The sequence below is a fragment of the Scyliorhinus torazame genome, chromosome 9 (assembly GCF_047496885.1).
Source record: "Scyliorhinus torazame isolate Kashiwa2021f chromosome 9, sScyTor2.1, whole genome shotgun sequence".
Classification (NCBI taxonomy): domain Eukaryota; kingdom Metazoa; phylum Chordata; class Chondrichthyes; order Carcharhiniformes; family Scyliorhinidae; genus Scyliorhinus; species Scyliorhinus torazame.
The window spans coordinates 167,810,961-167,836,636 of NC_092715.1; the positions used below are offsets into that span (position 1 = coordinate 167,810,961).

Genomic DNA, 25,676 nt, shown 5'->3' on the forward strand with positions numbered 1-25,676 from the left:
GCGGGAGCAGCAGGAGTTTCTTAAACGCTGCTTTGAGGAGCTGAAGACAGAAATGCTGGCAGTAGTGGGGGCATGGAATGCACTGCCTGTGGAAGTAGTTGAGTCGGAAACATTAGTGACCTTCAAGCAGCTGTTGGATAGGTACATGGATTACGGGAAAATGATATAGTGTAGATTTATTTGTTCTTAAGGGCAGCACGGTAGCATTGTGGATAGCACAATTGCTTCACAGATCCATGGTCCCAGGTTCGATTTCGGCCTGGGTCATTGTCTGTGCGGAGTCTGCACGTTCTCCCCGTGTCTGCGTGGGTTTCCTCCGGGTGCTCCGGTTTCCTCCCACAGTCCAAAGATGTGCGGGTTAGGTGAATTGGCCAATGATAAATTGCCCTTAATGTCCAAATTGCCATTGGTGTTGGGTGGGGGTGTTGGGTTTGGGTGGGGTGCTCTTTCCGGGAGCTGGTGCGGACTCGGGGGGCCGGGTGGCCTTCTTCTGCGCTGTGGATTCAATGATAATCTATGATTAATCTAGGACAAAGGTTCGGCACAACATCGTGGGCCGAAGGGCCTGTTCTGTGCTGTATTTTCTATGTTCTATGTTCTGGCGCCAATGAAGGTGGCGATTGAGAAGCTTGTGGAGACCCAGAAGGCCCAAGGGGCGGCGATCCGGGAGGTGCGGCAAAAAGCCTCGGAGAACGAGGACGAGATCTTGGGCCTGGCGGTGAAGGTGGAGGCGCACGAGGCGCTGCACAAAAGGTGGGCGGAAAAATTCGAGGACCTGGAGAATAGGTCAAGGAGGAAGAATCTTCGGATTCTGGGTCTCCCTGAAGGAGTGGAGGGGCCCGATGCCGGGGCATATATGAGCACGATGCTCAATTTGCTGATGGGCGCGGGAGCTTTCCCGAGGCCCCTGGAGCTAGATGGGGCTCATCGGGTCCTGGCAAGGAGACCCAAAGCCAATGAGCCGCCAAGGGCTGTAGTGGTGAGGTTCCACTGCTTTATGGACAGAGAGTGTGTCCTGAAATGGGCCAAAAAAGAGCGGAGCAGCAGGTGGGAGAACACGGAGATCCGAATTTACCAGGACTGGAGTGTGGGCATCGGTGTTGGAGGGGCAGGGCCCCACGGAGGAAGAGGGGGAGTGGAGGCGCGGGAATGGGAGTTGAGCTAGGGCCGCAAAAAGGAGCTGCGCCAGAGGGGGCGGGGCCGGCTCAGTGGGAATGCGCGGGCTTTTTCCCGCGGTAGGGGAGGATGGGGGTGGGCCGGGGGGGAAGGGCGGTGCTGGAGAGGAGCGCACACTGACTGCCAAGGGATGGGGGGATTCTCACACTGGGGGGTCGATGGAATGGCGGGAGAGGCCGGGGTCAGCAGGAGTCAGCTGACTTACGGGAGTGTCATGGGGGGAGCAAAATGGCTAGATGTGGATCTAGCGGGGGGAGGGGGGAGGGGGAAGTTGGGTTGATTCTGCATTGGCCAAAAGGGAGCTGGAAGTCGGAGAGGTAGTCTGAACGGGGGTCTGCCGCCTGGGGGACTGGAGGGTGCGGGAGGCGCGGGCACGTGGCTGGCCTAGAAAAGGAGATGGCTAGTCGGCGGGGGGGAAGAAAGAGTAGCCCCCCAATCCGGCTGATAACTTGGAATGTGAGGGGCCTGAACGGGCCGGTCAAGAGGGCCCGGGTGTTCGCGCTCTTAAAGGGACTGACGGCAGACGTGGTTATGCTCCAGGAGACACATCTGAAGGTGGCAGATCAGGTTAGGCTGAGAAAGGGATGGGTAGGGCAGGTCTTTCATTCAGGGCTGGATGCGAAGAACAGAGGGGTTGCAATACTGGTGGGGAAGTCGGTGTCGTTTGAGGCACTGAATATCGTGGTGGATAATGGAGGTCGATATGTGATGGTGAGCGGTAGGTTTCAGGGGGTGCGGGTGGTACTGGTGAACGTATATGCCCCGAATTGGGATGATGCCGGATTTATGAAACGCATGCTGGGTCGGATTCCGGATCTGGAGGTAGGAAGCTTGATAACGGGGGGGGACTTCAACACGGTGCTGGACCCAGCACTGGACCGGTCTAGGCCCAGGACGGGTAAGAGATCGGCTGCGGCCAAGGTGCTCAGGGGGTTTATGGACCAGATGGGGGGAGTGGATCCATGGAGGTTTGTCAGGCCGCTAGCCAGGGAATTTTCTTTCTTTTCCCACGTCCGTAGAGCCTACTCCCGGATAGATTTTTTCATCTTGAGTAGGGCGCTAAACCCGAAAGTGGAGGGAACGGAATATTCGGCCATAGCCATCTCGGACCACGCCCCGCATTGGGTGGAGCTGGAGTTGGGGGAGGAGAGGGATCAGCGCCCGCTGTGGCGCCTTGATGTGGGACTATTGGCGGATGAGGAGGTGTGCGGGCGGGTGCGGGGGTGCATTGAAAGATATTTGGAGGCCAACAACAACGGGGAGGTGCAGGTGGGGGTAGTCTGGGAGGCGTTGAAGGCGGTGGTCAGGGGAGAGCTAATCTCCATTAGGGCCCACAGGGAGAAGAGAGAGGGGAGGGAGAGGGAGAGGTTGGTGGGGGAGATTTTAAGGGTGGACAGGAGGTATGCAGAGGCCCCCGAGGAGGGGCTACTCATGGAGCGACGGAACCTCCAGATGGAATTCGACCTGTTGACCACAGGGAAAGCAGAGACACAGTGGAGGAAAGCGCAGGGGGCGATGTATGAGTATGGGGAGAAGGCGAGTCAGATGCTGGTACACCAGCTTCATAAGAGGGAGGCAGCGAGGGAGAATTGTGGAGTTAAGGATAGAGGGGGGAATACGGTGCGGAGTGCGGTGAGAATAAATGAGGTATTTAGGGACTTCTATGGGGATCTGTACAGGTCTGAGCCTCCAGCGGGGAGGAAGGGATGCGATGATTCTTAGATCAGCTGAGGTTCCCGAGGGTGGAGGAGGAGGTGGCTGGTTTGGGGGCGCCGATTGGGCTGGAGGAGCTGGTTAAAGGACTGGGGAGCATGCAGGCGGAGAAGGCACCGGGGCCGAATGGATTCCCGGTTGAATTCTACAGGAAATACGTGGACCTGCTGGGCCCGTTGCTAGTGAGGACTTTCAATAAGGCGAGGGAGGGGGGGACCTTGCCCCCGACAATGTCTAGGGCGCTGATTTCTTTGATCCTGAAGCGGGACAAGGATCCACTGCAATGTGAGTCGCATAGACCGATCTTGCTCCTCAATGTTGATGCTAAGTTGCTGGCAAAGGTGCTGGCTACGAGAATTGAGGACTGTGTCCCGGGGGTGATTCATGAGGACCAGACGGGATTTGTGAAGGGTAGGCAATTAAATACAAATGTGCGGAGGCTCCTCAATGTGATTATGATGCCCCCGGTGGAGGGGGAAGCGGAGGTAGTGGCAGCTATGGACGCGGAGAAGGCCTTTGACCGGGTGGAGTGGGAGTATCTTTGGGAAGTGTTGCGGAGGTTTGGGTTCGGGGAGGGGTTCATCAGCTGGGTCAGGCTGCTATATAGAGCCCCGGTGGCGAGTGTGGCTACGAATTGGTGGAAGTCGGAGTACTTTTGGCTGTACCGGGGGACGAGGCAGGGGTGCCCCCTGTCCCCCTTGTTGTTTGCACTGGCAATTGAGCCTCTGGCCATGGCACTAAGGGAGTCCAGGAAATGGAGGGGACTGGTCCGGGGGGGAGAGGAACACCGGGTGTCGTTGTATGCTGACGACCTGTTGCTGTATGTGGCAGATCCAGTGGAGGGGATGGCGGAGGTCATGCGGATCCTATGGGAGTTTGGGGACTTTTCGGGGTATAAACTCAACGTAGGGAAGAGTGAGCTCTTTGTGGTGCATTCAGGGGACCAGGGAAGGGGGATAGACGAGCTACCGCTGAAGAGGGCGGAAAGGAGCTTTCGGTACCTCGGGATCCAAGTAGCTAGGAGTTGGGGGGCCCTGCACAAGCTCAATTTGACGCGGTTGGTGGAGCAGATGGAGGAGGATTTTAAAAGATGGGATATGCTGCCACTCTCACTAGCGGGTAGGGTGCAGTCGGTCAAAATGATGATCCTCCCGAGGTTTCTCTTTGTGTTCCAGTGCCTTCCATTATGATTACCAAGGCCTTTTTCAAATGGGTAAGTAGGAGCATCATGGGTTTTGTGTGGGCGAATAAGACCCCGAGGGTGAAGAGAGTGTTTCTCGAGCGCAGCAGGGACAGGGTGGGGGGCTGGCGCTGGTGCTGCCGAATTTGTGCGGCTATTACTGGGCAGCCAATGTGGCAATGATCCGTAAGTGGGTAATGGAGGGAGAGGGGGTGGCGTGGAAGAGGCTAGAAATGGCGTCCTGTGTGGGCACGAGCCTGAGGGCGCTGGCGATGGCACCGCTGCCGCTCTTGCCGACAAGGTACACCACGAGTCCGATGGTGGCAGGAACGTTGAAGATCTGGGGGCAGTGGAGGCGACACAGGGGCGAGGTGGGAGCCTCGGTTTGGTCCCCGATTCGGGAGAATCATCGGTTCGTCCCGGGAAGAATGGATGGGGGGTTTCGGAGCTGGCATCGGGCAGGGATTAGAAGAATGGGGGACCTGTTCATCGATGGGACGTTTGCGAGCCTAGGGGCGCTGGAGGAGATGTTTGGGTTACCCCCGGGAAACGCTTTCAGGTACATGCAATTGAGGGCGTTTGTGAGGCGGCAGGTGAGGGAATTCCCGCTGCTCCCGGCACAGGGGATTCAGGACAGGGTGATTTCGGGTGCATGGGTTGGAGAAGGCAAAGTTTTGGCGATTTACCAGGAGCTGAAGGAAGAGGAGGAGGCCTCGGTGGAGGAATTAAAGGGAAAGTGGGAGGAGGAGCTGGGGGAGGAGATAGATGAGGGTCTGTGGGCTGATGCCCTGAGTAGGGTTAATTCTTCCTCCTCTTGCGCCAGGCTCAGCCTAATACAGTTCAAAGTTACTCACAGAGCGCATATGACAGGGGCGAGGTTGAGTAGGTTCTTTGGGGTGGAGGACAGATGTGGGAGGTGCTCAGGAAGCCCGGCAAATCACGTCCATATGTTCTGGTCGTGCCCGGCACTGGATGGGTTTTGGAGGGGTTTTGCGAGGACTATGTCCAAGGTGGTGAAAGCCCGGGAGGGGAGGGGGTTCTTTTGGGGGGGGCGTTTGGGTGGGTGGGGGGAGGCTTCCATATTGGTGCTTTTAAATGTCATATGGGGGGTTATCGTATAAGGGGGAAATCCAATGCATAATTTTTGTATAATTTTTGATTGTTGTGTTCTTGTTTCTTTCTTTTTGTTGGGGGGGGGGGGGTTTGTTGAAAATCTGTTGAAAAATTTGAATAAATATATATTTTTTTTAAAAGGAGAAGCAAAAGCAAGTGCATCGGCCCTCTTCCCCATATGAGGTTCTGGCTGGTCCGATACCCTGAAGGCTGAATATGTTTTGGGCTAGTTTAAATGGTAGACCCTCCAGCTCTGTCCCTCCCCCGTTCGGGTTCGTCGGGAATACGTCACTTTTGCCCAGGTTGCGTTTGTAGCCCAAGGAGGTCCCAAACTCTTCCAGGAGCCTCCTGATTTCCTTCAAGTCGTTCTACGGGTCCGAGATGTAGAGGAGTAGGTCATCCGTATAGAGTGAGACTCTATGCTCTCTGCCTCCTATTCGGATTCCCTTCCAGCCTCTCGCGTCTCGCAGGGCGATCGCCAGGGGTTTAATTGCCAGGACGAACAGAAGCGGGGACAGCGGGCATCCCTGCCTTGTGCCCCTGTGTAGCTGGAGATATTCAGAGCTGGTGGTGGTGGACTGAACGCTCGTCTTGAGGGCATTGTACCGGAGTTTCACCCACGAGGTGAACCCTGTCCCTAGCCCAAACTGCTCCAATACCTCTATGAGGTAATTCCATTTGACTCTGTCGAAGGCCTTTTCTGCGTCCAAGGAGCCAATCACCTCTGGTGCTCTCTCCCCGGTTGGGGTCAGTATCACATTCGGCAGACGTCTGATGTTCCCAGTTAACTGTCTGCCCTTGACAAAGCACGTCTGGTCCTCAACGACCACTTCTGGTACGCAGTTCTTCAGTCTCTTGGCCAGGACTTTCGTGAGTATTTTCGCATCTACATTAAGCAGCAAAATGGATCTATATGATTCGCATTCTGTGGGATCTTTGTATTTTTGGGGTATCAGCGAAATGGTGGTTTGTGTTCGTGTAGGAGGCAAAGTGCCCCTTGATAGCGAGTCTGCAAACATCTCCTGTAGGTGCGGGACAAGAGCCGGTGCAAATTCTTCATAGTTGTCCGCTGGGAACCCATCGGGACCCGGCCCCTTCCCCGCCTGCATGTAGTTGATGATGCTCTCCATGACTTCTCCCAGTCCTATTGCTGCTTCCAGCTCACTCCTTCTATTCTCGCCAACAACTGGGATGTCATATCCCTCGAGGAACTGTTTCATCCCTGCGTCCCCATCGGGGGGCTCGGAGGTGTACAGTCCCCAGTAAAAGGCCTCAAATGCCTGGTTGACCTTTTTTGGCTCAGCTACCAGTCCGCTTCTGTTGTCTCCCTTGTGGCTGCCTGCTTCCTCAGCTGGTGAGCCAACCGGCGGCTAGCCTTCTCTCCGTGTTCATAGAAGGTCTCCCATGTCTGGTGGCCTTGGTACACTGCTTTCCTGGTGGATAGCAGGTTAAAGTCCATTTGTAGCTTTTTCCTCTCCGCCGGAAGCTCCAATGTCCAAATTACCTAGCAGCACGTCTTTTGGGATTTGTGGGAGGAAACCGGAGCACCCGGAGGAAACCCACGCAGACACGGGGTGAACGTGCAGACTCCGCACAGACAGAGACCCAAGCCGGGAATTTAACATGGGACCCTGGCGGTGAAGCAGCAGTGCTAACCACTGGTGCCCTATAATTTCAGAGCAGCTAAGTAAGGTGGTGTATTTGAGCAGGAGAAATTAGGAAGTTGCATACTCCTTGGAAAATAAGAGTCTAAATGGAGTATAGAAGTATGGGAGATCGGGGCTACAGATACAGAAATCACTACAATAACAATACAGATTAGTAAAGCCATAATGAAAGCAAATAAAGAACTAAAGTTAATTTAGAGAAGAATGAAATTGAAAAGCGGATAAATGATGTTTACTTTTTATAGAACCTAGGTTAGGTCACATTTGTGCACAGCTTACATGTCTTTATTGTAAGAAAGATATAACGACATTGAAGAAAGTACACAAAGATTAACTGGAATGATGCCCGAATTGAGAGGCTGTACTCACCAGCAAAGATTGAACAGGCTGGGACTTTTTCTCAGGAAAAGAGGAAGCTGCAAGTTTACCAACTGGAAGCCTTTAAAATTATGAAAGGGTTTTGATAGGATAAATGAATTTCCAAAACTAGATGGTCACTGAAAATCAAATAGAGAATTCAGGAGAAATTTATTTATCCAGGAGTAATTGAGGCAAATGATACAAATACATTTAAGGTGAAGCTAGATAACCACATGAGGGAGGAAATAATGGAAAGTTGTATTGATAGGATTAAATGAAGAGGAGTGGTGGAGGCTTATGAGGATGATAAACACCAGCATGGCACATTTGGGCCTAATTTCATGTTTCCGTGCTGTATAATCTTTGTAATTCTATGTAAAACATTGGCAACATTATCAACTTCCTTCTCTGTAATCAGTAAATCTTATCACAACAATATTTAATTATGCTTTTAAATACCTATCCTTCATTGAGTTGAAGAGTTGTGTAGGAGATGGCAAAGAACCGACGGAGGATTTGGGAAGGTCATTTGGGTGTTGTCAATTTATATTGGAAACCCTTAATTAAGCCCTAAACCCTGACAATGTTTACATGTCAGCCCATCTGGTAGCACCCCTGCTGCTTGGTCACTTGGTTATGGTCAAGTTCAATTCTAGGAGTCAAAGTATATAATCTAGTGTTGAGAAAGTGCAATATTATTGAAGGTCACATCATTCAACTGAAATGTTATACTTGAGGCCCCAATCTATATATTGTGTTTGCAAAAGTGGTGCTTAAAAATCCCACAGTACCAATTAAAGGAGAGCAGTCAGATTTGTCTTTTTTTTTCTAAACTTGGCTGCATACAAAAAAGTGCTCAATGTTTTGATATTGTCCTGAATAACAAATGAACATATAAATTAGGAGCAGGAGTAGGCCGCTCAGCCCTTAGAGCCTTGGTAAGTTCAGAAATTCACGGCTGATCTGATTGTGGCCTCAACTCCATTTTCTTGTCTATCCCCAATACCCTTTGACTCCCTTGTTAGTCAAGAATCCATCTCCCTCTGCCTTAAAAACATTCATTGACTCAGCGTTCAACCCTCTCCAGGGAAGAGAGTTCCACAGACTCGCTCTCCTCTGAGAGAAAAAAGATTCTAACCTCGTCTTAAATAGGAGATCCCTTACTTTTAAATTGTGTCCCTAGTTCTAGTCCCTCCCACATGAGGAAACATCATTTCAGACCCACCCTGTCACGTCTCCCAAAATCTTAACTGTATCAACACACAAAAATAACCAATGTCAAATAAGATGAATGGATTAATCCTCTTCTCTTTCCTCTTAACAGATATATTGATCTGCGAGAAAATCCACTCGACAGCAGAGAAGACGAGATGCTCAGTGAAATCTTTGAAGATGATGAAGAGCGACAAGAATTTGAAAGAGATTTGATGCAAATGTACTTTGAGGATTTGAAAGGGAGAGGTAACTACTGGAGTATCTTTACAATCTATTCTTCATAAGAGAAGGATGTAATGATGTAACGATGAAGGACTGGATTTCCAAGTTGGGGAACAGAGCCCTGATCCTTGTCCCACATAATGACACAGAGTTGGAACGGAGGCAGAAAACTGGTATGCCCATTGGTGGGGCTAATCTTAGCACCGGTCTGCCTCCGATCCAGGCCCTGTGAGACCAAAAATCCAGTTTTTCTAGAGTAGTTCTGTTTATTTGCAAATAGAGAAAAACTAGGTGAAGACTTAAATCACTGTTTAGATTTTTAACCAGCAGAGTTAAAAAAGGTGAGGCAGATCAAGGAAGGAAGTACGCATCAATAAGCTTTTGATTGAAGGTTTTCAACTTGTAGGAGGGACCAAGTGCCAGAGGAAATAGAGTTAAATTAGGAGATAGTGCAATGAGTCTCAATTTCAGCGCAATGAAGATGGAGATTTTTGTGTAATGCTTTATTGACTGTGAAGTGCAACCTTTGAGAAGAGAGAGTACTGAATTAGTAGAGGATGAGCAGAAATTAGCTGACGTTCTTTACTTTAGGATAAAAGAGAATAGAGTATTGGGAAGAAGTCGGATTCTGAATTGGTTAAAAATAAGATGAGAATAAACAAAAGGAAATTATTGAATAGTTTAGTTAAGGGAGAACAAAGTGCTGGGATCTGCTGGGATCAAAGAGTAGACACAAGGCAAGAGAGAATGTAAGAAATGATAAACAGAATGTGACAAGAGGGACAGCGAGTGCATGGATTACAAATCTAAGAGTAAATCAGCAGGTAAGGCTCGAGGTTTCAAAATAATAGAAAGACAAAACTAAAGGCTCTGTATCTGAATGCATGTGGCATTCAAAATAAAATAGCTGAATTGATAGCACAGATAGAAGTAAAGAAATACCATCTGATAGCCATTACTGAGACATGGCTACAGGATGACATAGATTGGGATTTGAATATTGAAGGGTACATGACATTTCGGAAGGGCAGGCAGCTAGGAAAATGTGGCAGGGTGACTCTGTTAATTAAGCACAATAAAGAGGGATTACTTAATTTCAGGAAAACAGGAATTAGAAGCAGTGTAGGTGGAAGTGAGAAATGATAAAGGCAAGAATTCACTTGTGGCAGTGGTGCACAGGCCTCCGAACAGTAACCATATGGCAGGACAGGGTATAAAGGAATAAATAATGGAGTTTGTTAGAAAAGTACAGTGATACTCATGTGGGAATTTAAAAAATAAAAAAATTTAACGTAACCAATTATTTTTCTTTTCCAATTAAGGGGCAATTTAGCATGGTCAATCCACCTAACCAGCACATCTTTGGGTTGTGGGGGTGAAACCCACGCAGACATGGGGAGAATGTGCAAACTCCATACGGACAGTGACCCAGGATTGGGAATCGAACACATTGCCCACAACGCCGCAGTCCCAGTGCTAACCACTGTGCCACATGCCGCCCCGCTTTAAACTACTTAGAGACTGGAAAAATCTGGGGCGGGATTCTCCGACCCCCCGCCGGGTCGGAGAATCGCCGGGGGGCGGCGTGAATCCCGGCATCAGAGATTCCGAATTCTCCGGCATCAGAGATTCGGTGGGGGCGGGAATCGCACCGCGCCGGTCGGCGGGCACCCCCCCCCCCCCCGGCGATTCTCCGGCCCGCGATGGGCCGAAGTCCTGCTGCTGTAATGCCGGTCCCGCCGGCGTGAATTAAACCACCTCCCTTACCGGCGGGACCAGGTGGCGCGGGCAGGCTCCGGGGTCCTGGGGGGGGGGCGCGGGGCGATCTGGCCCCGGGGGGTGCCCCCACGGTGGCCTGGCCCACGATCGGGGCCCACAGATCTGCAGGCGGGCCTGTGCCATGGGGGCACTCTTTCCCCTCCGCGTCGGCCATAGCCTCCGTGATGGCCGACGCGGATGTGACCCCCGCCCCCTGCCCCGTAGCTGTAAATCAGCATGCGCGGACTTCCGCCGGCCGGCGGAGTCCCTTCGGCCCCAGCTGGTGTGGTGCCAAAGGCCTTCCACGCCAGCCGGCGGGACGGCAACCACTCCGGCTCGGGCCTAGCCCCTACAGGTGAGGGCTTGGCCCCTAAAGGTGCAGAGAAACCCATCCACTCCATCCCGCCTGGACCCCCCGACCGCCGGGTAGGGGAGAATCCCGCTCAAGATGAGCAAAGGTAGCCTAGAATGTTTTTGGGATAGTTTCTTAAAACAGCACTTTCTGGTTCCAACCAGGGAGCAGACTATTCTAGACCTGGTATTGTGTAACAAGATAGAATGAATGAATGACCTCACCCTTGGTAGCAGTGATCAAAATATGATTGAATTTTAGATCCAGTTTGAGGGAAAGAAGAGTATGTTCAAAACTAGTATTTTTAATTTAAGTAAGGGCAATTATGAGGGCATGATTGCAGAGCTACTTAAAGTGAACTGGCAAATTAAATTAAGGGATAGCTTACGTGCAATGGTGGATATTTCCGAGGATTTTACAGAATACACAGAATAGATGTAATCCAAGGAGAGAAAAATTCCATCGGGTGGGCCCACCATTCATGCTTAACTAAAAAAGTTAAAGATACTATCAAACTTAAAGAAAAAACATAATTGCGCAAAGATGGGTAGTAGGTCAGATTACACAGAATATAAAAAACAAAAGATTGATAACAAAGGAAAAATTAGAATACAAGAGAAAGCTAGACCTGAAATAAAAGACAGTTAGTAAGAGTTTCTATAGCTATTTAAAAAAGAAAAGTGTTAACATAGTGAGCATTGGTCCTATAGAAAGTGAGCCTGGGAAATTAATAATAAAAAATAAGGATATGGCAAATGAATTGAATATGCATTTTGCATCAATCTTCACTATAGAGGATATAAGTAACATCCCGGAAATAGCTGTAAATCAGGAATTAGAAGGGAGGGAGGAACTCAAAAGAACTACAATCTCCATGGAAGTGGTACTGAGCAAATTGTTGAAACTGTGGACTGACAAGATCCTGGGTCCTGATGAACTTCATCCTAAGGTCTTAAAAGAAGTGACTAGTGAGATAGTTGAAGCATTGGTTTGATGTTCCGAAATTTCCTAGATTCAGGGAAGGTTCCATTAGAATGAAAAATAGCAAATGTAACTCCTTTATTCAAAAGGGGAGGGAGACAGAAATATGTAAGCTACAGGCCAGTTAGCATAACATTTGTGAGAAGAAAAATGTTAGAAGGTATTATTAAATATGTAGTAGCAGGAGACATAGAAAAATTCAGGGTCATCAGGCAGGGTCAACGTGGTTTTGTGAAATAGGAATCATGCTCAATCCATTTATTGGAGCTGTGGATTTAGGGGAACCAATGGATGAATGGATTTAGATTTCCAGAAGGCATTGATAAAGTACCACATCAAAGTTATTGCAAAAAGTAAAAACTCATGGTGTAGGGGATAATATATGACATGGACAGAAGATTGGCCAGCTTACAGGAAACAGCAGGTAGGCATAAAAGAACCTTTTTCTGGTTGGCAAAATATACCGAGTGGTGTGGCACAGGGATCAGTGCTGGGGCCCCACCTTTTCACTATTTATATAAATGGCTTGGATGAATAGATTAAAGGTATGGTTGCTAAATTGGCTGATGACGCAATAATGGATAGGATAGTAAGATGGCACAATGAGGCGAGAAAGGGATATTGATAGGTTCAGTGAATGGGCAGAAACCTGGCAAATTGAGTAAAAAGTGGGTAAGTGTAAAATTGCCCATCTTAGCAGGAAATGTTTTAAAAAGCATATAATCTAAATGGTGAGGGACTGCAGAGCTCTGATATGCTAAGGGATCGTAGGTGTTGTAGTGCATGAATGGCAAAAGACTGGTATGCAGGTACAGCAAGTAATTAGGAAAGCGTTTTTTATTTCAAAAGTGTTTTAATACAAAAATCCAGTCTTCGTGCAGTATGTTTGACCTGCGTTGCCACAGATTTTTGTGGTGAGCAGCTTCTCCACTATGGTACATGCATAATACAGGGGGATCACCAGCTCCTTGCAGCAGCTATATTCCCCAATCACGCTTAGTTTGCATGTGTGGAACTCCCACTTCTCGTCAATGTAGGTCACTGCATTCAACAGTGGGCACAGGATGATCTTACTGTGGTTCTGGAAGAAGTTGGTTTGGACAGTCCCATTGCTGAGGTGCTAGGCAATTGCAGATCCGCAAGAATAGGAGCCTTGCCAACTCATCACCTTCACGGGGAGTCATGTTAGTCCCTGCCTTCAACAAGTGCTCACTCATGTAGTTGCAGAGTTTTTTTTTACAGCCACTTTACTTTGGCTGGGAGACTGGAATCGAACGTTCAGCTAAGTCTCAGTCATGTCACTTGTAATGTACTGAAGACTCTCCCCATCATTGTACATGATTAAACGAGTGGAATCATTGCAGAGAACACCAACGCTGCTGTCGCAGAACTGATAACCCAAACCACATTTATCGGAATAATCAACCCACTTGCTGACGCAGAAGATCGGTACACATGCCGATGTCTTCATTGGTCTTCAAGCTCTCCTTGTCTGATGACTGCTTTGTCAGCTGGCCTTGCTGCCACTACACTGCTTTAACTGAGTAATCGGTCCGCATCTTCTGCATGTCATGTAGATATTGGCCCGGCCGAGATGATTTGCTTCAGGTAATACCGGGCTTCCGGCTCCGTGACAGCCTTTCGCCTCTTGTACAATTCTAACAAAGACCTCCGCCTACATAGCTCCAGCACCACGGAGAGAAAGGCATTGTCCTCGAAGAAGCCGTGGAAACGCCACTACGTTACTGTGATTGAGGAAGGAGATCTCAATGGACATCTTCTCCCTCATCAGCAGAGTCTTGTGCACGATCTTCCCAGCGAACACCTTGGTGTCTATGTCAGAGATCTCGTAGCCCCCTTTGCCCAGGAAGCAGCCCCTCACATACTTCTTCATGGTCTGGGATTCACCAGGATATCGGGGATCTCCTTGGCCACCGGGGCGGCCACTGTTCCCAGCTTGGCTGACGGTTTACCGGATGTCGTGGTCATTTTTAAACCAGTTCAGTGCAGTGGGGGGGGGGAGAAACAAAGTGCCGAAGCGACTCCTTACCGGGCCTGGAATACCCGGGTTGCTGCAGAGCCCTGGGCTCAGCTACCAGATTGGCTCAGTGAGCGGGGGTGGTGGTGAGTCATTAGGAAAGCTAATAGAATGCTATCATTCATTGTGATGGGAATTGAATACAGAAGTAGGGAGGTTATGCTTCAGTTATTTAGGGCATTGTGAAACCACATCTGAGTACTGTGTACAGTATGACAGATATCTTTACTGTAGTATTCACCAAGATTAGTTTATCTGCACTGGTGAAGGATGCGCATGGTTCACATGACAGTGCAACTTCAGAGTGCTCATCTTCCTCTGAGGATGACTTGGTCTCCTCCTACAGCAATTCCTCTGTCACCCTTGAAAGACCTGTGGGAGATTACAGATATGAGTTGTGACTTACACTGAGGAAATGGGACAAATGCAACATAATGCAGATCATGACATACCAGTTAGTGGTGACATTAATTCGGTTTGAGTGACTGTTAACTGACAAGTGTTGGTGTATCAGTTAATGCTGTCACCAGGAATGTTGCCCACTTCCATTACTCCATTTCCAATGTCCAATGCATGTGTCACCATTGCCGACCTCCATTACGATCAGGGTGGCTATGTCTGCAGGTCCACTTGCGGTTATCTACCTTTCCCTAGAGTGGTGCGCTCTCTTCTGCAATGAGAGAAGACAAAGAGTTATGAGTTTGCGAAGAATATTGGTACCGAGAATAGGATGAGATAATTTGAAGAGGATGACTTTGAGAGATGGGTGCAAGAGGGGAATAAGATGAAGGTGAATGTGAGTGTTATCTGCCCAAAGGGAGATTTAAGGAGTTGCCGGGGGGAAGAGGAATATATGAAACTGCCTTTTTAGGTATTTTCTCAAACTGTCCTGCCCCCTTGCCGGTCTCTGTTCCTGCACCCCATTAAAATTGTATCCTTTAGTTTACATCGCCTCTCCTCATTCTTCTTGCAATAATGTACCACTTCACAGTTCTTGCTTTTAAATTCAACCTGCCAAGTGTCCGTCCACTTCACCAGCTTGTCCCTAGACTCCTGACGCCAGCGAACGGCATGCGACTGAGAAACACATGTCTGGCGGACCAGAGAATCCTGCCCCACAGACAGTACTCCAACTTTTCTGTCATCTGCAAATTTTGAAATTGTATTCTAGTTTGGGTACAGGTTTGGGTCATTAATATAAATGAAGAAAAGCAATCATCCTATTAATGACCTCAGAAAGGGCCCCCGTATACTTTCCTCCTATCCACAACGTAATGTAGCAGCCAATCTGACTACCTGAAATAACTGTCCAGTGGCAACTCACTAGATTCTGGCTGGTGAATATCAAATGTCCCTCTGGAAAGTGGTCAGGGTGCAATAGTTAAATGTTAGCCACAGCCAGTCTATATCCGTATTATTTTTTGATAATCTAAAACAATCTATCTTTTGCTTTGCTGCAGAAATGGCTCCTGCCTACACTACAAGGGTATCTCTGAGCCTACAGCTCTGACAAGATGCATTGCCAAAATTCATCAAAATGTGAACTGGATCTCAAGAGAACAAAAGATGTGTGATTTGTGAAGAACCTATCCACTCCAGTCAGAAAATGCCACAGAGCAAGCTAGCCATGGAATACTCAAACTCACTTAGAATCAGATTTAGGTACATGCTGGAGAATTAGAGCATCATTCTGCTATTATCTTTATTTATGGCACAGTTCAGTGTCTGATCAGAAGGTGGTTTGTTGATTGAAATAACATATTCAGAGGGTTACATGACCAAATGTTAAAGGTGAGCAATAATGTTATAATCTGCGGGCAGCACGGTGGCGCAGCGTTGGCATTGCTGCCTCACGCCGCTGAGGTCCCAGGTTCGATCCCAGCTCTGGGTCACTGTCCGTATGGAGTTTGCACCTTCTCCCGTGTTTGTGTGGGTTTCGTCCCCACAATCCAATGATGTGCAGAGTAGGTGGATTGGCCACACTAAATTGCCCCTTCATTGGAAAAAAAGAATTGGGTACTCTAAATTTATTTAAAAAAGGAAAACAAAAATAATGTTATAATCTGGATGTCTGTAACGTGGATGTAATATACTTATTTTTGGCATAATAGAAAGATTGTTAAAAAATAAATAATCAATCTGTGTCTCTCTTGGCCTGATTTTTAATTCACAGTGCTGCACAATCTAGTCTCAATTGGAAAGCTATTTTAGCACACTCATTCAGCTGCCAGCTATTAAATTGTATCCCACTTCAGTGGAGGAAGCCGAAGAGAAGAAAATAGAAAAAGGAAGAACTGAATATATCAAATGCAGAAAAATATTGGATATGCTGGTTGGTTTAGCTCAGTGGGATAGACAGCTGGTTTGTGATTGCAGAACAAGGCCAGCAGTGCAGTTTTCAATTCCCGTACCAGCTGAGAATTCTGAATTCTCCCTCCGTGTACCCGAACAGGTGCCGGAATGTGGCGACTAGGGGCTTTTCACAGTAACTTCATTGCAGTGTTAATGTAAGCCTACTTGTGACAATAAAAGATTATTATTATCCTTTAACTTCTTGTAACGTATTGTTACATTTAATATGTAGCAAATTTATGAGCATGGCTAGTTCAGGGTTCAGGTCAAACATGGGAAAGGAGACCTCGGAGACCTCCAGCTGATTACCACGTACTGTCCACCATCAGCTGATGAGTCAGCACTCCTCGTCCGGTGGCGGCCATGGAGTGAGTGGTCGCATGGTAGTCCGCTCATGGTAGTCTTTTTGTGGCCTTTACGCCGGTTTGTCGCAGGAATTTTGTAGGAAAAGGGTGCAGAAGTGACAGCAGAGGAGAGTGACCCCTAGTTTATGGAGCTGGAGTCCAGACATACCTGGAAAAGAGCGAACCAGTTGGTTGAGGTGAGTGAGGAGCGGACATCGCACGTGGAGATGGTAGACGGGCAGGGTCTGGCCCTGCCGGCTCAGTGGTCGATGGACCAGTTGGTGAGCTTCCTGAATGAGAAGTTCACCCAACAGCGGAAGGAAAGTTTGGAGGATCTGGCCCAGGCGGTGGACTCGATCAAGGCGGTGGTTGACCGCGTGGAGACGAGACTGGCAGCCCAGGGACAGGCGATCCAGAGGTGGGAGGAGCTGGCAGGGAGCAGGAGGAACAGTCCACCTCGATGCAGCAGAGATGGGACTGATGCGAGACCAGCATTCTCAGAGGCAGAACATCCGGATTGTGGGCTCGCCAGAGGGAATCGAAGGAACGGATGCAGGTGCTGTTGCTAATTGTGTTTCTCTTTATTTGGCTCTGAATATGGCGACCAATATGATCACCTTCCTTAATTCTAATTACGTTTTGCTCTAGAGTCGCCAGGTATCTCTTGATACCGCCACAAGGTTCAAACCGAATAGTGATCAAAGACTCGATACAACAGTTAGTTAGTTCAAAGTCAAATGCTTATTTATTTACACACACAGTTAAATATAATCATACACAAATACTACAGACTAAACTATCACTACTGCTAAAGCCTATACTTAGCATTGGGCGCCCACTCAGTCAGAGAAACAATGGCCGTTGTTCGGTTCTGAGGCTGCTGGGGTGGAACTGGTACAGGATAACAGCTAAGGTCGTCTGTCTGGTAGCGTGCGTTGACCTTGGACTCACTTGTTCTGGTGAGCTGTTAGGCAGGTCTCTCCTCGGTGAGAGCCAGAGCCAAGAGAGCGATTCTCTCTTGGGGGATCCTTCTTATACCCAATGGGGCTTCGCGCGCTTTTGGGCGGGCCTTGAACTTGGCCCCAATTAATTGGGCCGTTTCTCAATCATTCCTATCGATTTCCTCCAATAAAGGGGTGGGTGCCCTGATGGCTGGGCGTGTCCTAGGTGACCGTTGGCCTGCTTTGTTCTGGTCCCCTCTGGCGCCGGGGTGTCTGCCTTAGTATCGTTTACTTAAATGTTATTCTTTTGTTCCCGGAGATGGCCCATTAGTATGCTAATGGCTTTGCAGTTATGGACTTGTCTGGGAGCTGCAGCTCCAATCAACAGACAAACCCTGAACCTGCTTGTTTTCTCAATATTGTCGATTTTCCCTGCAATCTTTGCAAAGTGTCCGTTTCGTAATCGGGAAGTGGCCATCTCAAATGGCTACACCCCCTCCTTGTGATCCTCAACGCGAAGCGTGAAGGATCACATTACCGCGTCGTCTTCGTTCTCTGACCAAGCGGGGCACCCATAAGCACTTCACGGGCTCTACACTGCCCTATCCTATGAATCGCAATTTTTACCTAAAATTATTTTACTTACATACATCATTGTAAAACTCTACGGGCTATGACATTCAGGCATGCATTACAAAATTTAAAAAAACGGAACCTCTAACTATCCTCAATAAACTATCCTCACTCAAACAATCAACAATAATTCTACAACACTTTAAATGTACAAATAGCAGCAACACAAGTTTCTCTGGCTTGGCAGTCAAGCACAGAGGTTTACATTTCTTTATTGAACAAAACACACGTATAGAAAAACGGATGCACTTTAATTCACTCGAGGGGTTGGGGGGTTTGGTGAAGACCGAAAATAGGGGACCTAAACGTGTATACCGGGGTGCAGGAGAGGTAGGCTCTCCTCTGCCATTTTCTGAGTCTAAGTGTCTGCACGACACTGCAGAGTATCGCCAGTACTAAGAGTGATTCTACTATGTACGATAGTGAATACCAGGTTATAAACTTGTCACACCAGGTCAGGGTGTCAGTAACTGTCTCGGGGTTAACTATCTCAGGGTGTAGTGTATGGTAGGGGTGGGAATCATTCACGGCCTGTGTGGTAGGGGTCAGGGGAGTAGCGTCCGCGCGCAACTGAAGGGATTCCGCTAAGATCCAGGTGAAAAACATGAAAGTTGTCTTCATTTTTCCTTTTGTCGGTCTTCTTCTTTTTCTTCCTCTGGGGTTTCTGAGGTTCCGGAGTTCTGTGGACACAAGCATAATATCTGCTATTATCTTGCTTAAGATCTCGTATGTCTGTCTGTCCTTTGTTGTCATTATAATTGGTTGCCATCTGTGACTCCCTCATTTAAAAAAAAACAAATATTTGGACAAGACATCCGAGAAAAATACTGGCACAGTGCGAGCCGTCTCGCAGCCTGTGCGATCTACCACCCTAGTGTTTGAGGATGTAAATAGCATACGGAAGCAACCTAAGGGTCGCCAGAAACAAACAAAAGAATTTTGAACTAAAAGTGCCAAAATGGGGTGCGTATGGGCCGCGGCGGTAAGAAATGGGTGGAATCCCCGGGTAGGACGGTGACCAGGGGGTGATAAAGTGGTGATGTAAACACAGGTACGGCTTATGCTATTTTCCGGCCGACAAAACTCCCGACAGTTTTACGCAACAAAATTTCTCAGGTTTACCTTATATCCCTGTTAGTACGCATGCATTAACACACTTCCGAATCTCGGAGGTTTGATCAGTATTGTTCTCACACTTGTCGTTTTTCTGTTTCCAATGGGATTCCAATTCAAATGTGGGTTCTCTCGGAGTGATTAGGCTACTTCTAAGTCGAGTCCCGTCAGAGGTCGCCAGTAAATGTTGCTAATTGTGTTTCTCTTTATTTGGCTCTGAATATGGTGGCCAAAATGGTTGCCTTTCTTAATTCTAATTACGTTTTGCTCTAGAGTCGCCAGGTAACTCTAGATACCGCCACAAAGTTCAAACCGAATACTGATCAAAGACTCGATACACCAGTTAGTTAGTTCAAAGTCAAATGCTTATTTATTTACACACACAGTTAAATATAATCATGCACAAATACTACAGACTAAACTATCACTACTGCTAAAGCCTTTACTTAGCTTCGGGTGCCCACTCAGTCAGAGGAACAATGGCCGTTGTTCAGTTCTGAGGCTGCTGGGGTGGAACTGGTACGAGATAACAACTAAGGTCGTCTGTCTGGTAGCGTGCGTTGACCTTGGACTTACTTGTTCTGGTGCAGCTGTTAGGCAGGTCTCTCCTCGGTGAGAGCCGGAGCCAAGAGAGCGATTCTCTCTTGGGGGATCCTTCTTATACCCAATGGGGCTTCGCGCGCTTTTGGGCGGGCCTTGAACTTGGCCCCAATTAATTGGGTCATTTCTTAATCGTTCCTATCAATTTCCTCCAATAAAGGGGTTGGTGCCCTGATGGCTGGGCATGTCCTAGGTGGCCGTTGGCCTGCTTTGTTCTGGTCTCCTCTGGCACCGGGGTGTCTGCCTTAGTATCGTTTACTTAAATGTTGCGCTTTTGTCCCCGGAGATGGCCCATTAGTATGCTAATAGATTTGCAGTTTTGGTCTTGTCTGGGAGCTGCGGCTCCAATCAACAGACAAACCCTGAACCTGCTTGTTTTCTCAGTTTGTCCATTTTCCCTGCAATCTTTGCAAAGTGTCCATTTTGTAATCGGGAAGTTGCCATCCGAGATGGCTACAGTGCGTATGTTGGGAAGATGCTGGAGAAGCTTCTTGGGGAAGGTGCATTTGATCAGCCGTTGGAGGTGGATCGGGCCCATAGGGCACTGATGTGCAGGCCCCAGAGGGGTGAGCCGCCGAGGGCAATGATGGTACGATTGCACCGGTTCCTGGATAAGAAACGTATCATGAGGTGGGCCGGCACACGAGGCAATGCATCTGGAAAGGCGTCGAGATTCGGGTGTACCAGGACCTGGGGTCAGAGCTCGCGAAGAGGAGTGCGAGCTTTAATAAGGTCAAGTCGGCCCTGTAAAAGAAGGGTGTAAAGTTTGGTCTACTGTACCCGGCTCACCTATGAGTGACCAATGGGGGCCGGGAGCTGTACTTCGGTTCGGCGGAGGGGGAAGCGGACTTCAGTGGGATACCAATATTCTGGGGGGGAAATTTGCTAATGCTCTTCAGGAGGGTTTAAACTAGTTCAGCAGGGGCTTCGGAACCTGAATTGTAGCTCCAGTATACAGGAGGTTGAGAGTAGTGAGGTCATGAGTAGGGTTTCAAAGTTGCAGGAGTGTACCGGCAAGCAGGAAGGTGGTTTAAAGTGTGTCTTCTTCAATGCAAGGAGCATCCGAAATAAGGTGGGTGAACTTGCGGCATGGGTTGGTACCTGGTACTTCGGTGTTATGGCCATTTCGGAGACACGGATAGAGCAGGGGCAGGAATGGTTGTTGCAGGTGCCGGGATTTAGATATTTCAGTAAGCTCAGGGAAGGTGGTAAAAGAGGGGGAGGGGTGGCATTGTTGGTCAAGGACAGTATTTCGGTGGCAGAAAGGACGTTTGATGAGGACTCGTCTACTGAGGTAGTATGGGCTGAGGTTAGAAACAGGAAAGGAGAGGTCACCCTGTTAGGGGTTTTCTATAGGCCTCCGAAAAGTTCCAGAGATGTAGAGGAGAGGATTGCAAAGATGATTCTGGAGCAAAAGCAACAGGGTAGTTGTTATGGGGGACTTTAACTTTCCAAATATTGACTGGAAACGCTATAGTTCGAGTACATTAGATGGGTCCGTTTTTGTCCAATGTGTGCAGGAGGGTTTCCTGACACAGTATGTAGATAGGCCAACGAGAGGCGAGGCCATATTGGATTTGGTACTGGGTAATGAACCAGGACAGGTGTTAGATTTGGAGGTACGTGAGCACTTTGGTGATAGTGACCACAATTCGATTATGTTTACTTTAGTGATGGAAAGGGATAGGTATATACCGCAGGGCAAGAGTTATATCTGGGGGAAAGGCAATTATGATGCGATGAGGCAAGACTTAGGATACATCGGATGGAGAGGAAAACTGCAGGGGTTGGACACAATGGAAATGTGGAGCTTGTTCAAGGAACAGCTACTGCGTGTCCTTGATAAGTATGTACCTGTCAGGCAGGGAGGAAGTGGTCGAGTGAGGGAACCGTGGTTTACTAAAGCAGTCAAAACACTTGTCATGAGGAAGAAGGAGACTTATGTAAAGATGAGAAATGAAGGTTCAGTTAGGGCACTCGAGAGTTACAGGTTAGCTAGGAAGGACCTAAAGAGAGAGCTAAGAAGAGCAGGAGGGGACATGAGAAGTCTTTGGCAGGTAGGATCAAGGATAACCCTAAAGCTTTCTATAGATATGTCAGGAATAAAAGAATGACTAGGGTAAGAGTAGGGCCAGTCAAGGACAGTAGTGGGAAGTTGTGCTTGGAGTCCGAGGAGATAGGAGAGGTGCTAAATGAATATTTTTCATCAGTATTCACACAGGAAAAAGACAATGTTGTTGAGGAGAATACTGAGATTCAGGCTACTAGACTAGAAGGGCTTGAGGTTCATAAGGAGGAGGTGTTAGCAATTCTGGAAAGTGTGAAAATAGATAAGTCACCTGGGCCGGATGGGATTTATCCCAGGATTCTCTGGGAAGCTAGGGAGGAGATTGCTGAGCCTTTGGCCTTGATCTTTAAGTCATCTTTGTCTACAGGAATAGTGCCAGAAGACTGGAGGATAGCAAATGTTGTCCCCTTGTTCAAGAAGGGGAGTAGAGATAACCCCAGTAACTATAGACCAGTGAGCCTTACTTCTGTTGTGGGAAAAATCTTGGAAAGGTTTATAAGAGATAGGATGTATAATCATCTGGAAAGGAATAATTTGATTAGAGATAGTCAACACGGTTTTGTGAAGGGTAGGTCGTGCCTCACAAACCTTAGAAGAGTTCTTTGAAAAGGTGACCAAACAGGTGGATGAGGGTAAAGCAGTTGATGTGGTGTATATGGATTTCAGTAAAGCATTTGATAAGGTTCCCCATGGTAGGCTACTGCAGAAAATACGGAGGCATGGGATTCAGGGTGATTTAGCAGTTTGGATCAGAAATTGGCTAGCTGGAAGAAGACAAAGGGTGGTGGTTGATGGGAAATATTCAGACTGGAGTCCAGTTACTAGTGGTGTACCACAAGGATCTGTTTTGGGGCCACTGCTGTTTGTCATTTTTATAAATGACCTGGAGGAGGGCGTAGAAGGATGGGTGAGTAAATTTGCAGATGACTCTAAAGTCGGTGGAGTTGTGGACAGTGCGGAAGGATGTTACAAGTTACAGAGGGACATAGATAAGCTGCAGTGCTGGGCTGAGAGGTGGCAAATGGAGTTTAATGCAGAAAAGTGCGAGGTGATTCATTTTGGAAGGAATAACAGGAAGACTGAGTACTGGGCTAATGGTAAGATTCTTGGCAGTGTGGATGAGCAGAGAGATCTTGGTGTCCATGTACATAGATCCCTGAAAGTTGCCACCCAGGTTGAGAGGGTTGTTAAGAAGGCGTACGGTGTGTTAGCTTTTATTGGTAGAGGGATTGAGTTTTGGAGCCATGAGGTCATGTTGCAGCTATACAACACTCTGGTGCGGCCGCATTTGGGGTATTGCGTGCAATTCTGGTCGCCGCATTATAGAAAGGATGTGGAAGCATTGGAAAGGGTGCAGAGGAGATTTACCAGAATGTTGCCTGGTATGGAGGGAAGATCTTATGAGGAAAGGCTGAGAGACTTGAGGCTGTTTTCGTTAGAGAGAAGAAGGTTAAGAGGTGACTTAATTGAGGCATACAAGATGATCAGAGGATTGGATAGGGTGGACAGTGAGAGCCTTTTTCCTCGGATGGTGATGTCTAGCACGAGGGGACATAGCTTTAAATTGAGGGGAGATCGATATAAGACAGATGTCAGAGGTAGGTTCTTTACTCAGAGAGTAGTAAGGGCGTGGAATGCCCTGCCTGCAACAGTAGTGGACTCGCCAACACTAAGGACATTCAAATGGTCATTGGATAGACATATGGACAATAAGGGAATAGTGTAGATGGGCTTTAGAGTGGTTTTACAGGTCGGCGCAACATCGAGGGCCGAAGGGCCTGTACTGCGCTGTAATGTTCTATGTTCTATGTTCATGAACGAGAGTGGACTGGCAGGAGAAGGAGGACCTTGAACTTTGATTGAGGAGAACTGAAGTGCATGTATTGTACTGTGAAAAACTTTGGGCTTTTGGTGTTTAGGTTTCTTTCATTTTTTCCGTTTTTCTGTTCTCTTTGGGGTTAGGCTGGGTTACAGCACTTTGTTAAGGGATGAGGGGTGGGTCTCTGTTCAGACCTTGGGAGGGATTGTTTGTTTGTTTTTACTTCTTGGCTTTGTTTTGACTGTTTGCAAAAAGAGCGGAGGAGGGGAAATCAGTGGGGGGTAGGATGCTAGGCGCCATGGGCAGGGGCTGCCAGGCTAGCTGGGCGGGCTAGTTCATGGAAGCAAAGTGGGGGGTGAGCAGTGAGGGGGGGGGATTATACTGCTGATGGGGAGTTTCAAAGTGGAGGAGGAAGGTTGATGATGGTGGTTGCCCGAGGGTTGGCCAGGGGAGGTGCGGGACATGGGCCGAAGACTGGCCTCGCAGAGGTTATGACAGATCGGCAGGAGAGGGGGGGCGGGGTTCCCCCGACTAGGCTGGTCACGTGCAACGTTCAAGGACTGAATGGGACAGTCAAAAGAGCACTTGAGCCAACTGAAGGTGGACGTGGCCATGTTGCAGGAGACACATTTGAAGATGGGGGATCAGATTAGGTTGAGGAAGGGATGGGTTGGGCAGGTGTTCCACTCGTGGCTAGATTTTAAAAGGAGGGTGTGGCGATCTTGGTTAATAAGCGGGTTGCATTTGAGGTGGGGAATATAAAAGCGGAACAGGGGGGTAGATATGTAATGGTTAGTGGGAAGTAGAAGGGAATGGCCAAGGTATTGGTAATTATATTTGCCTTGAATTGGGATGATGTTGAGTTTGTTAGACGGGTACTGGGAAGATCCCGGACCTAGATTCACATCAACTAATTATGGGGGAGAGTTCAATACGGTCCTAGATCCAGGGTTGGATCAGTCGAGTTCTAGGTCTGGGAAGGTATCAGTCAGGGCGAAGGAGCTCCGGGGGTTCATGGAGCGCATGGGGGGATCGATCCGTGGAGATTTGGGAGGCCGAGCAGTAAGGAGTTTTCGTTCTACTCCCATGTGCATAAGGTGTATTCCTGGATAGACTTTTTTGTTATGGATAAGACGCTGCTAGCTGAAGTGGTAGATGCTGAATGTTCAGCAATAGTGGTGTCAGACCACACCCCGCACTTGCAACTCAGCAAAGGATAGGCCCAGCGCCTGCAATGGAGGTTGGATGTGGGACTGCTGGCGGAGGAGGAGGTGTGCGAGCGGGTGAGGGAGGCCAATCGGGGATATATAAGGATTAATCACACGGGTGAGGTTTCGGTGGGGGTGGTTTGCGAGGCACTGAATGCGGTTATTAGGGGAGAACTCATCTTAATTCGCGCCCATAAGGAAAAGGCTGAGGTGAGGTACGTGGAGTCTTCAGGTGACGGGCTTTTAAAGGAGCGTCAGAAACTGCAGCTGGAATTTGGGCTCCTGTCCACAGGTAAGGCGGAGGGACAGCTGAGGAGAGTAAAGGGGGCGGTGTATGAATACGGGGAAAAAGCCAGCAGGATGCTGGCGCACCAGCTGAGGAAACAGGAGGCAGCGAGAGAAATTGGGAGAGTGAAGAATACAAAGGGTAAGGTGGTTCTGGATCCGGCGGGGGTGTATGATGTGTTTCTGGAGTTTTACAGGAAATTGTATAAATCGGAACCCAGGGAGGAGGGGATGAAGCGATTTCTGGTGGGGCTGGAGTTCCCAAGGATAGATGAGGAGTTGGTGGAGGATTTGGGAGCCCCAATCGGGCTTGGGCTGGTTATAGACAGGTTGGGGGTAATGCAATCGGGCAAAGCCCCGGGACCAGACGGATACCCGGTTGAGTTTTACAAAACGTTTTCCAGGCTGTTGGGCCGCTCCTGGTAAAGGCTTTTAATGAGTCAAAGGATCGGGAAGAGCTCCCCCCAATGTTATCGCAGGCATTGATTTCCCTTATTTTGAAGCGGGATAAGGATCCGGAGAGCTGTGGGTCGTATAG

At 48.4% G+C, this 25,676-nt stretch overlaps 1 protein-coding gene and 2 pseudogenes across 3 annotated transcripts in view; 1 reads left to right on the top strand and 2 right to left on the bottom strand.

Annotated features, from left to right (window-relative positions):
• lrrc2 (leucine rich repeat containing 2) overlaps nt 1-16,246 on the top strand; it is a 188,793-nt gene extending 172,547 nt beyond the window's left edge. For all 3 annotated transcript variants that reach the window (XM_072517592.1, XM_072517590.1, XM_072517591.1), the window contains 2 exons: nt 8,534-8,670; nt 15,236-16,246. In XM_072517592.1, the coding sequence (XP_072373693.1) occupies nt 8,534-8,670; nt 15,236-15,285 (187 nt within the window). In that variant the 3' untranslated portion in view covers nt 15,286-16,246. The remainder of the gene's footprint in view (nt 1-8,533; nt 8,671-15,235) is intronic.
• LOC140429934 (serine/threonine-protein kinase PLK1 pseudogene) lies at nt 12,575-13,273 on the bottom strand (annotated as a pseudogene).
• Nucleotides 13,182-14,360, bottom strand: LOC140429935 (serine/threonine-protein kinase PLK1 pseudogene; annotated as a pseudogene).
• Nucleotides 16,247-25,676: the final 9,430 nt, after the last annotated feature.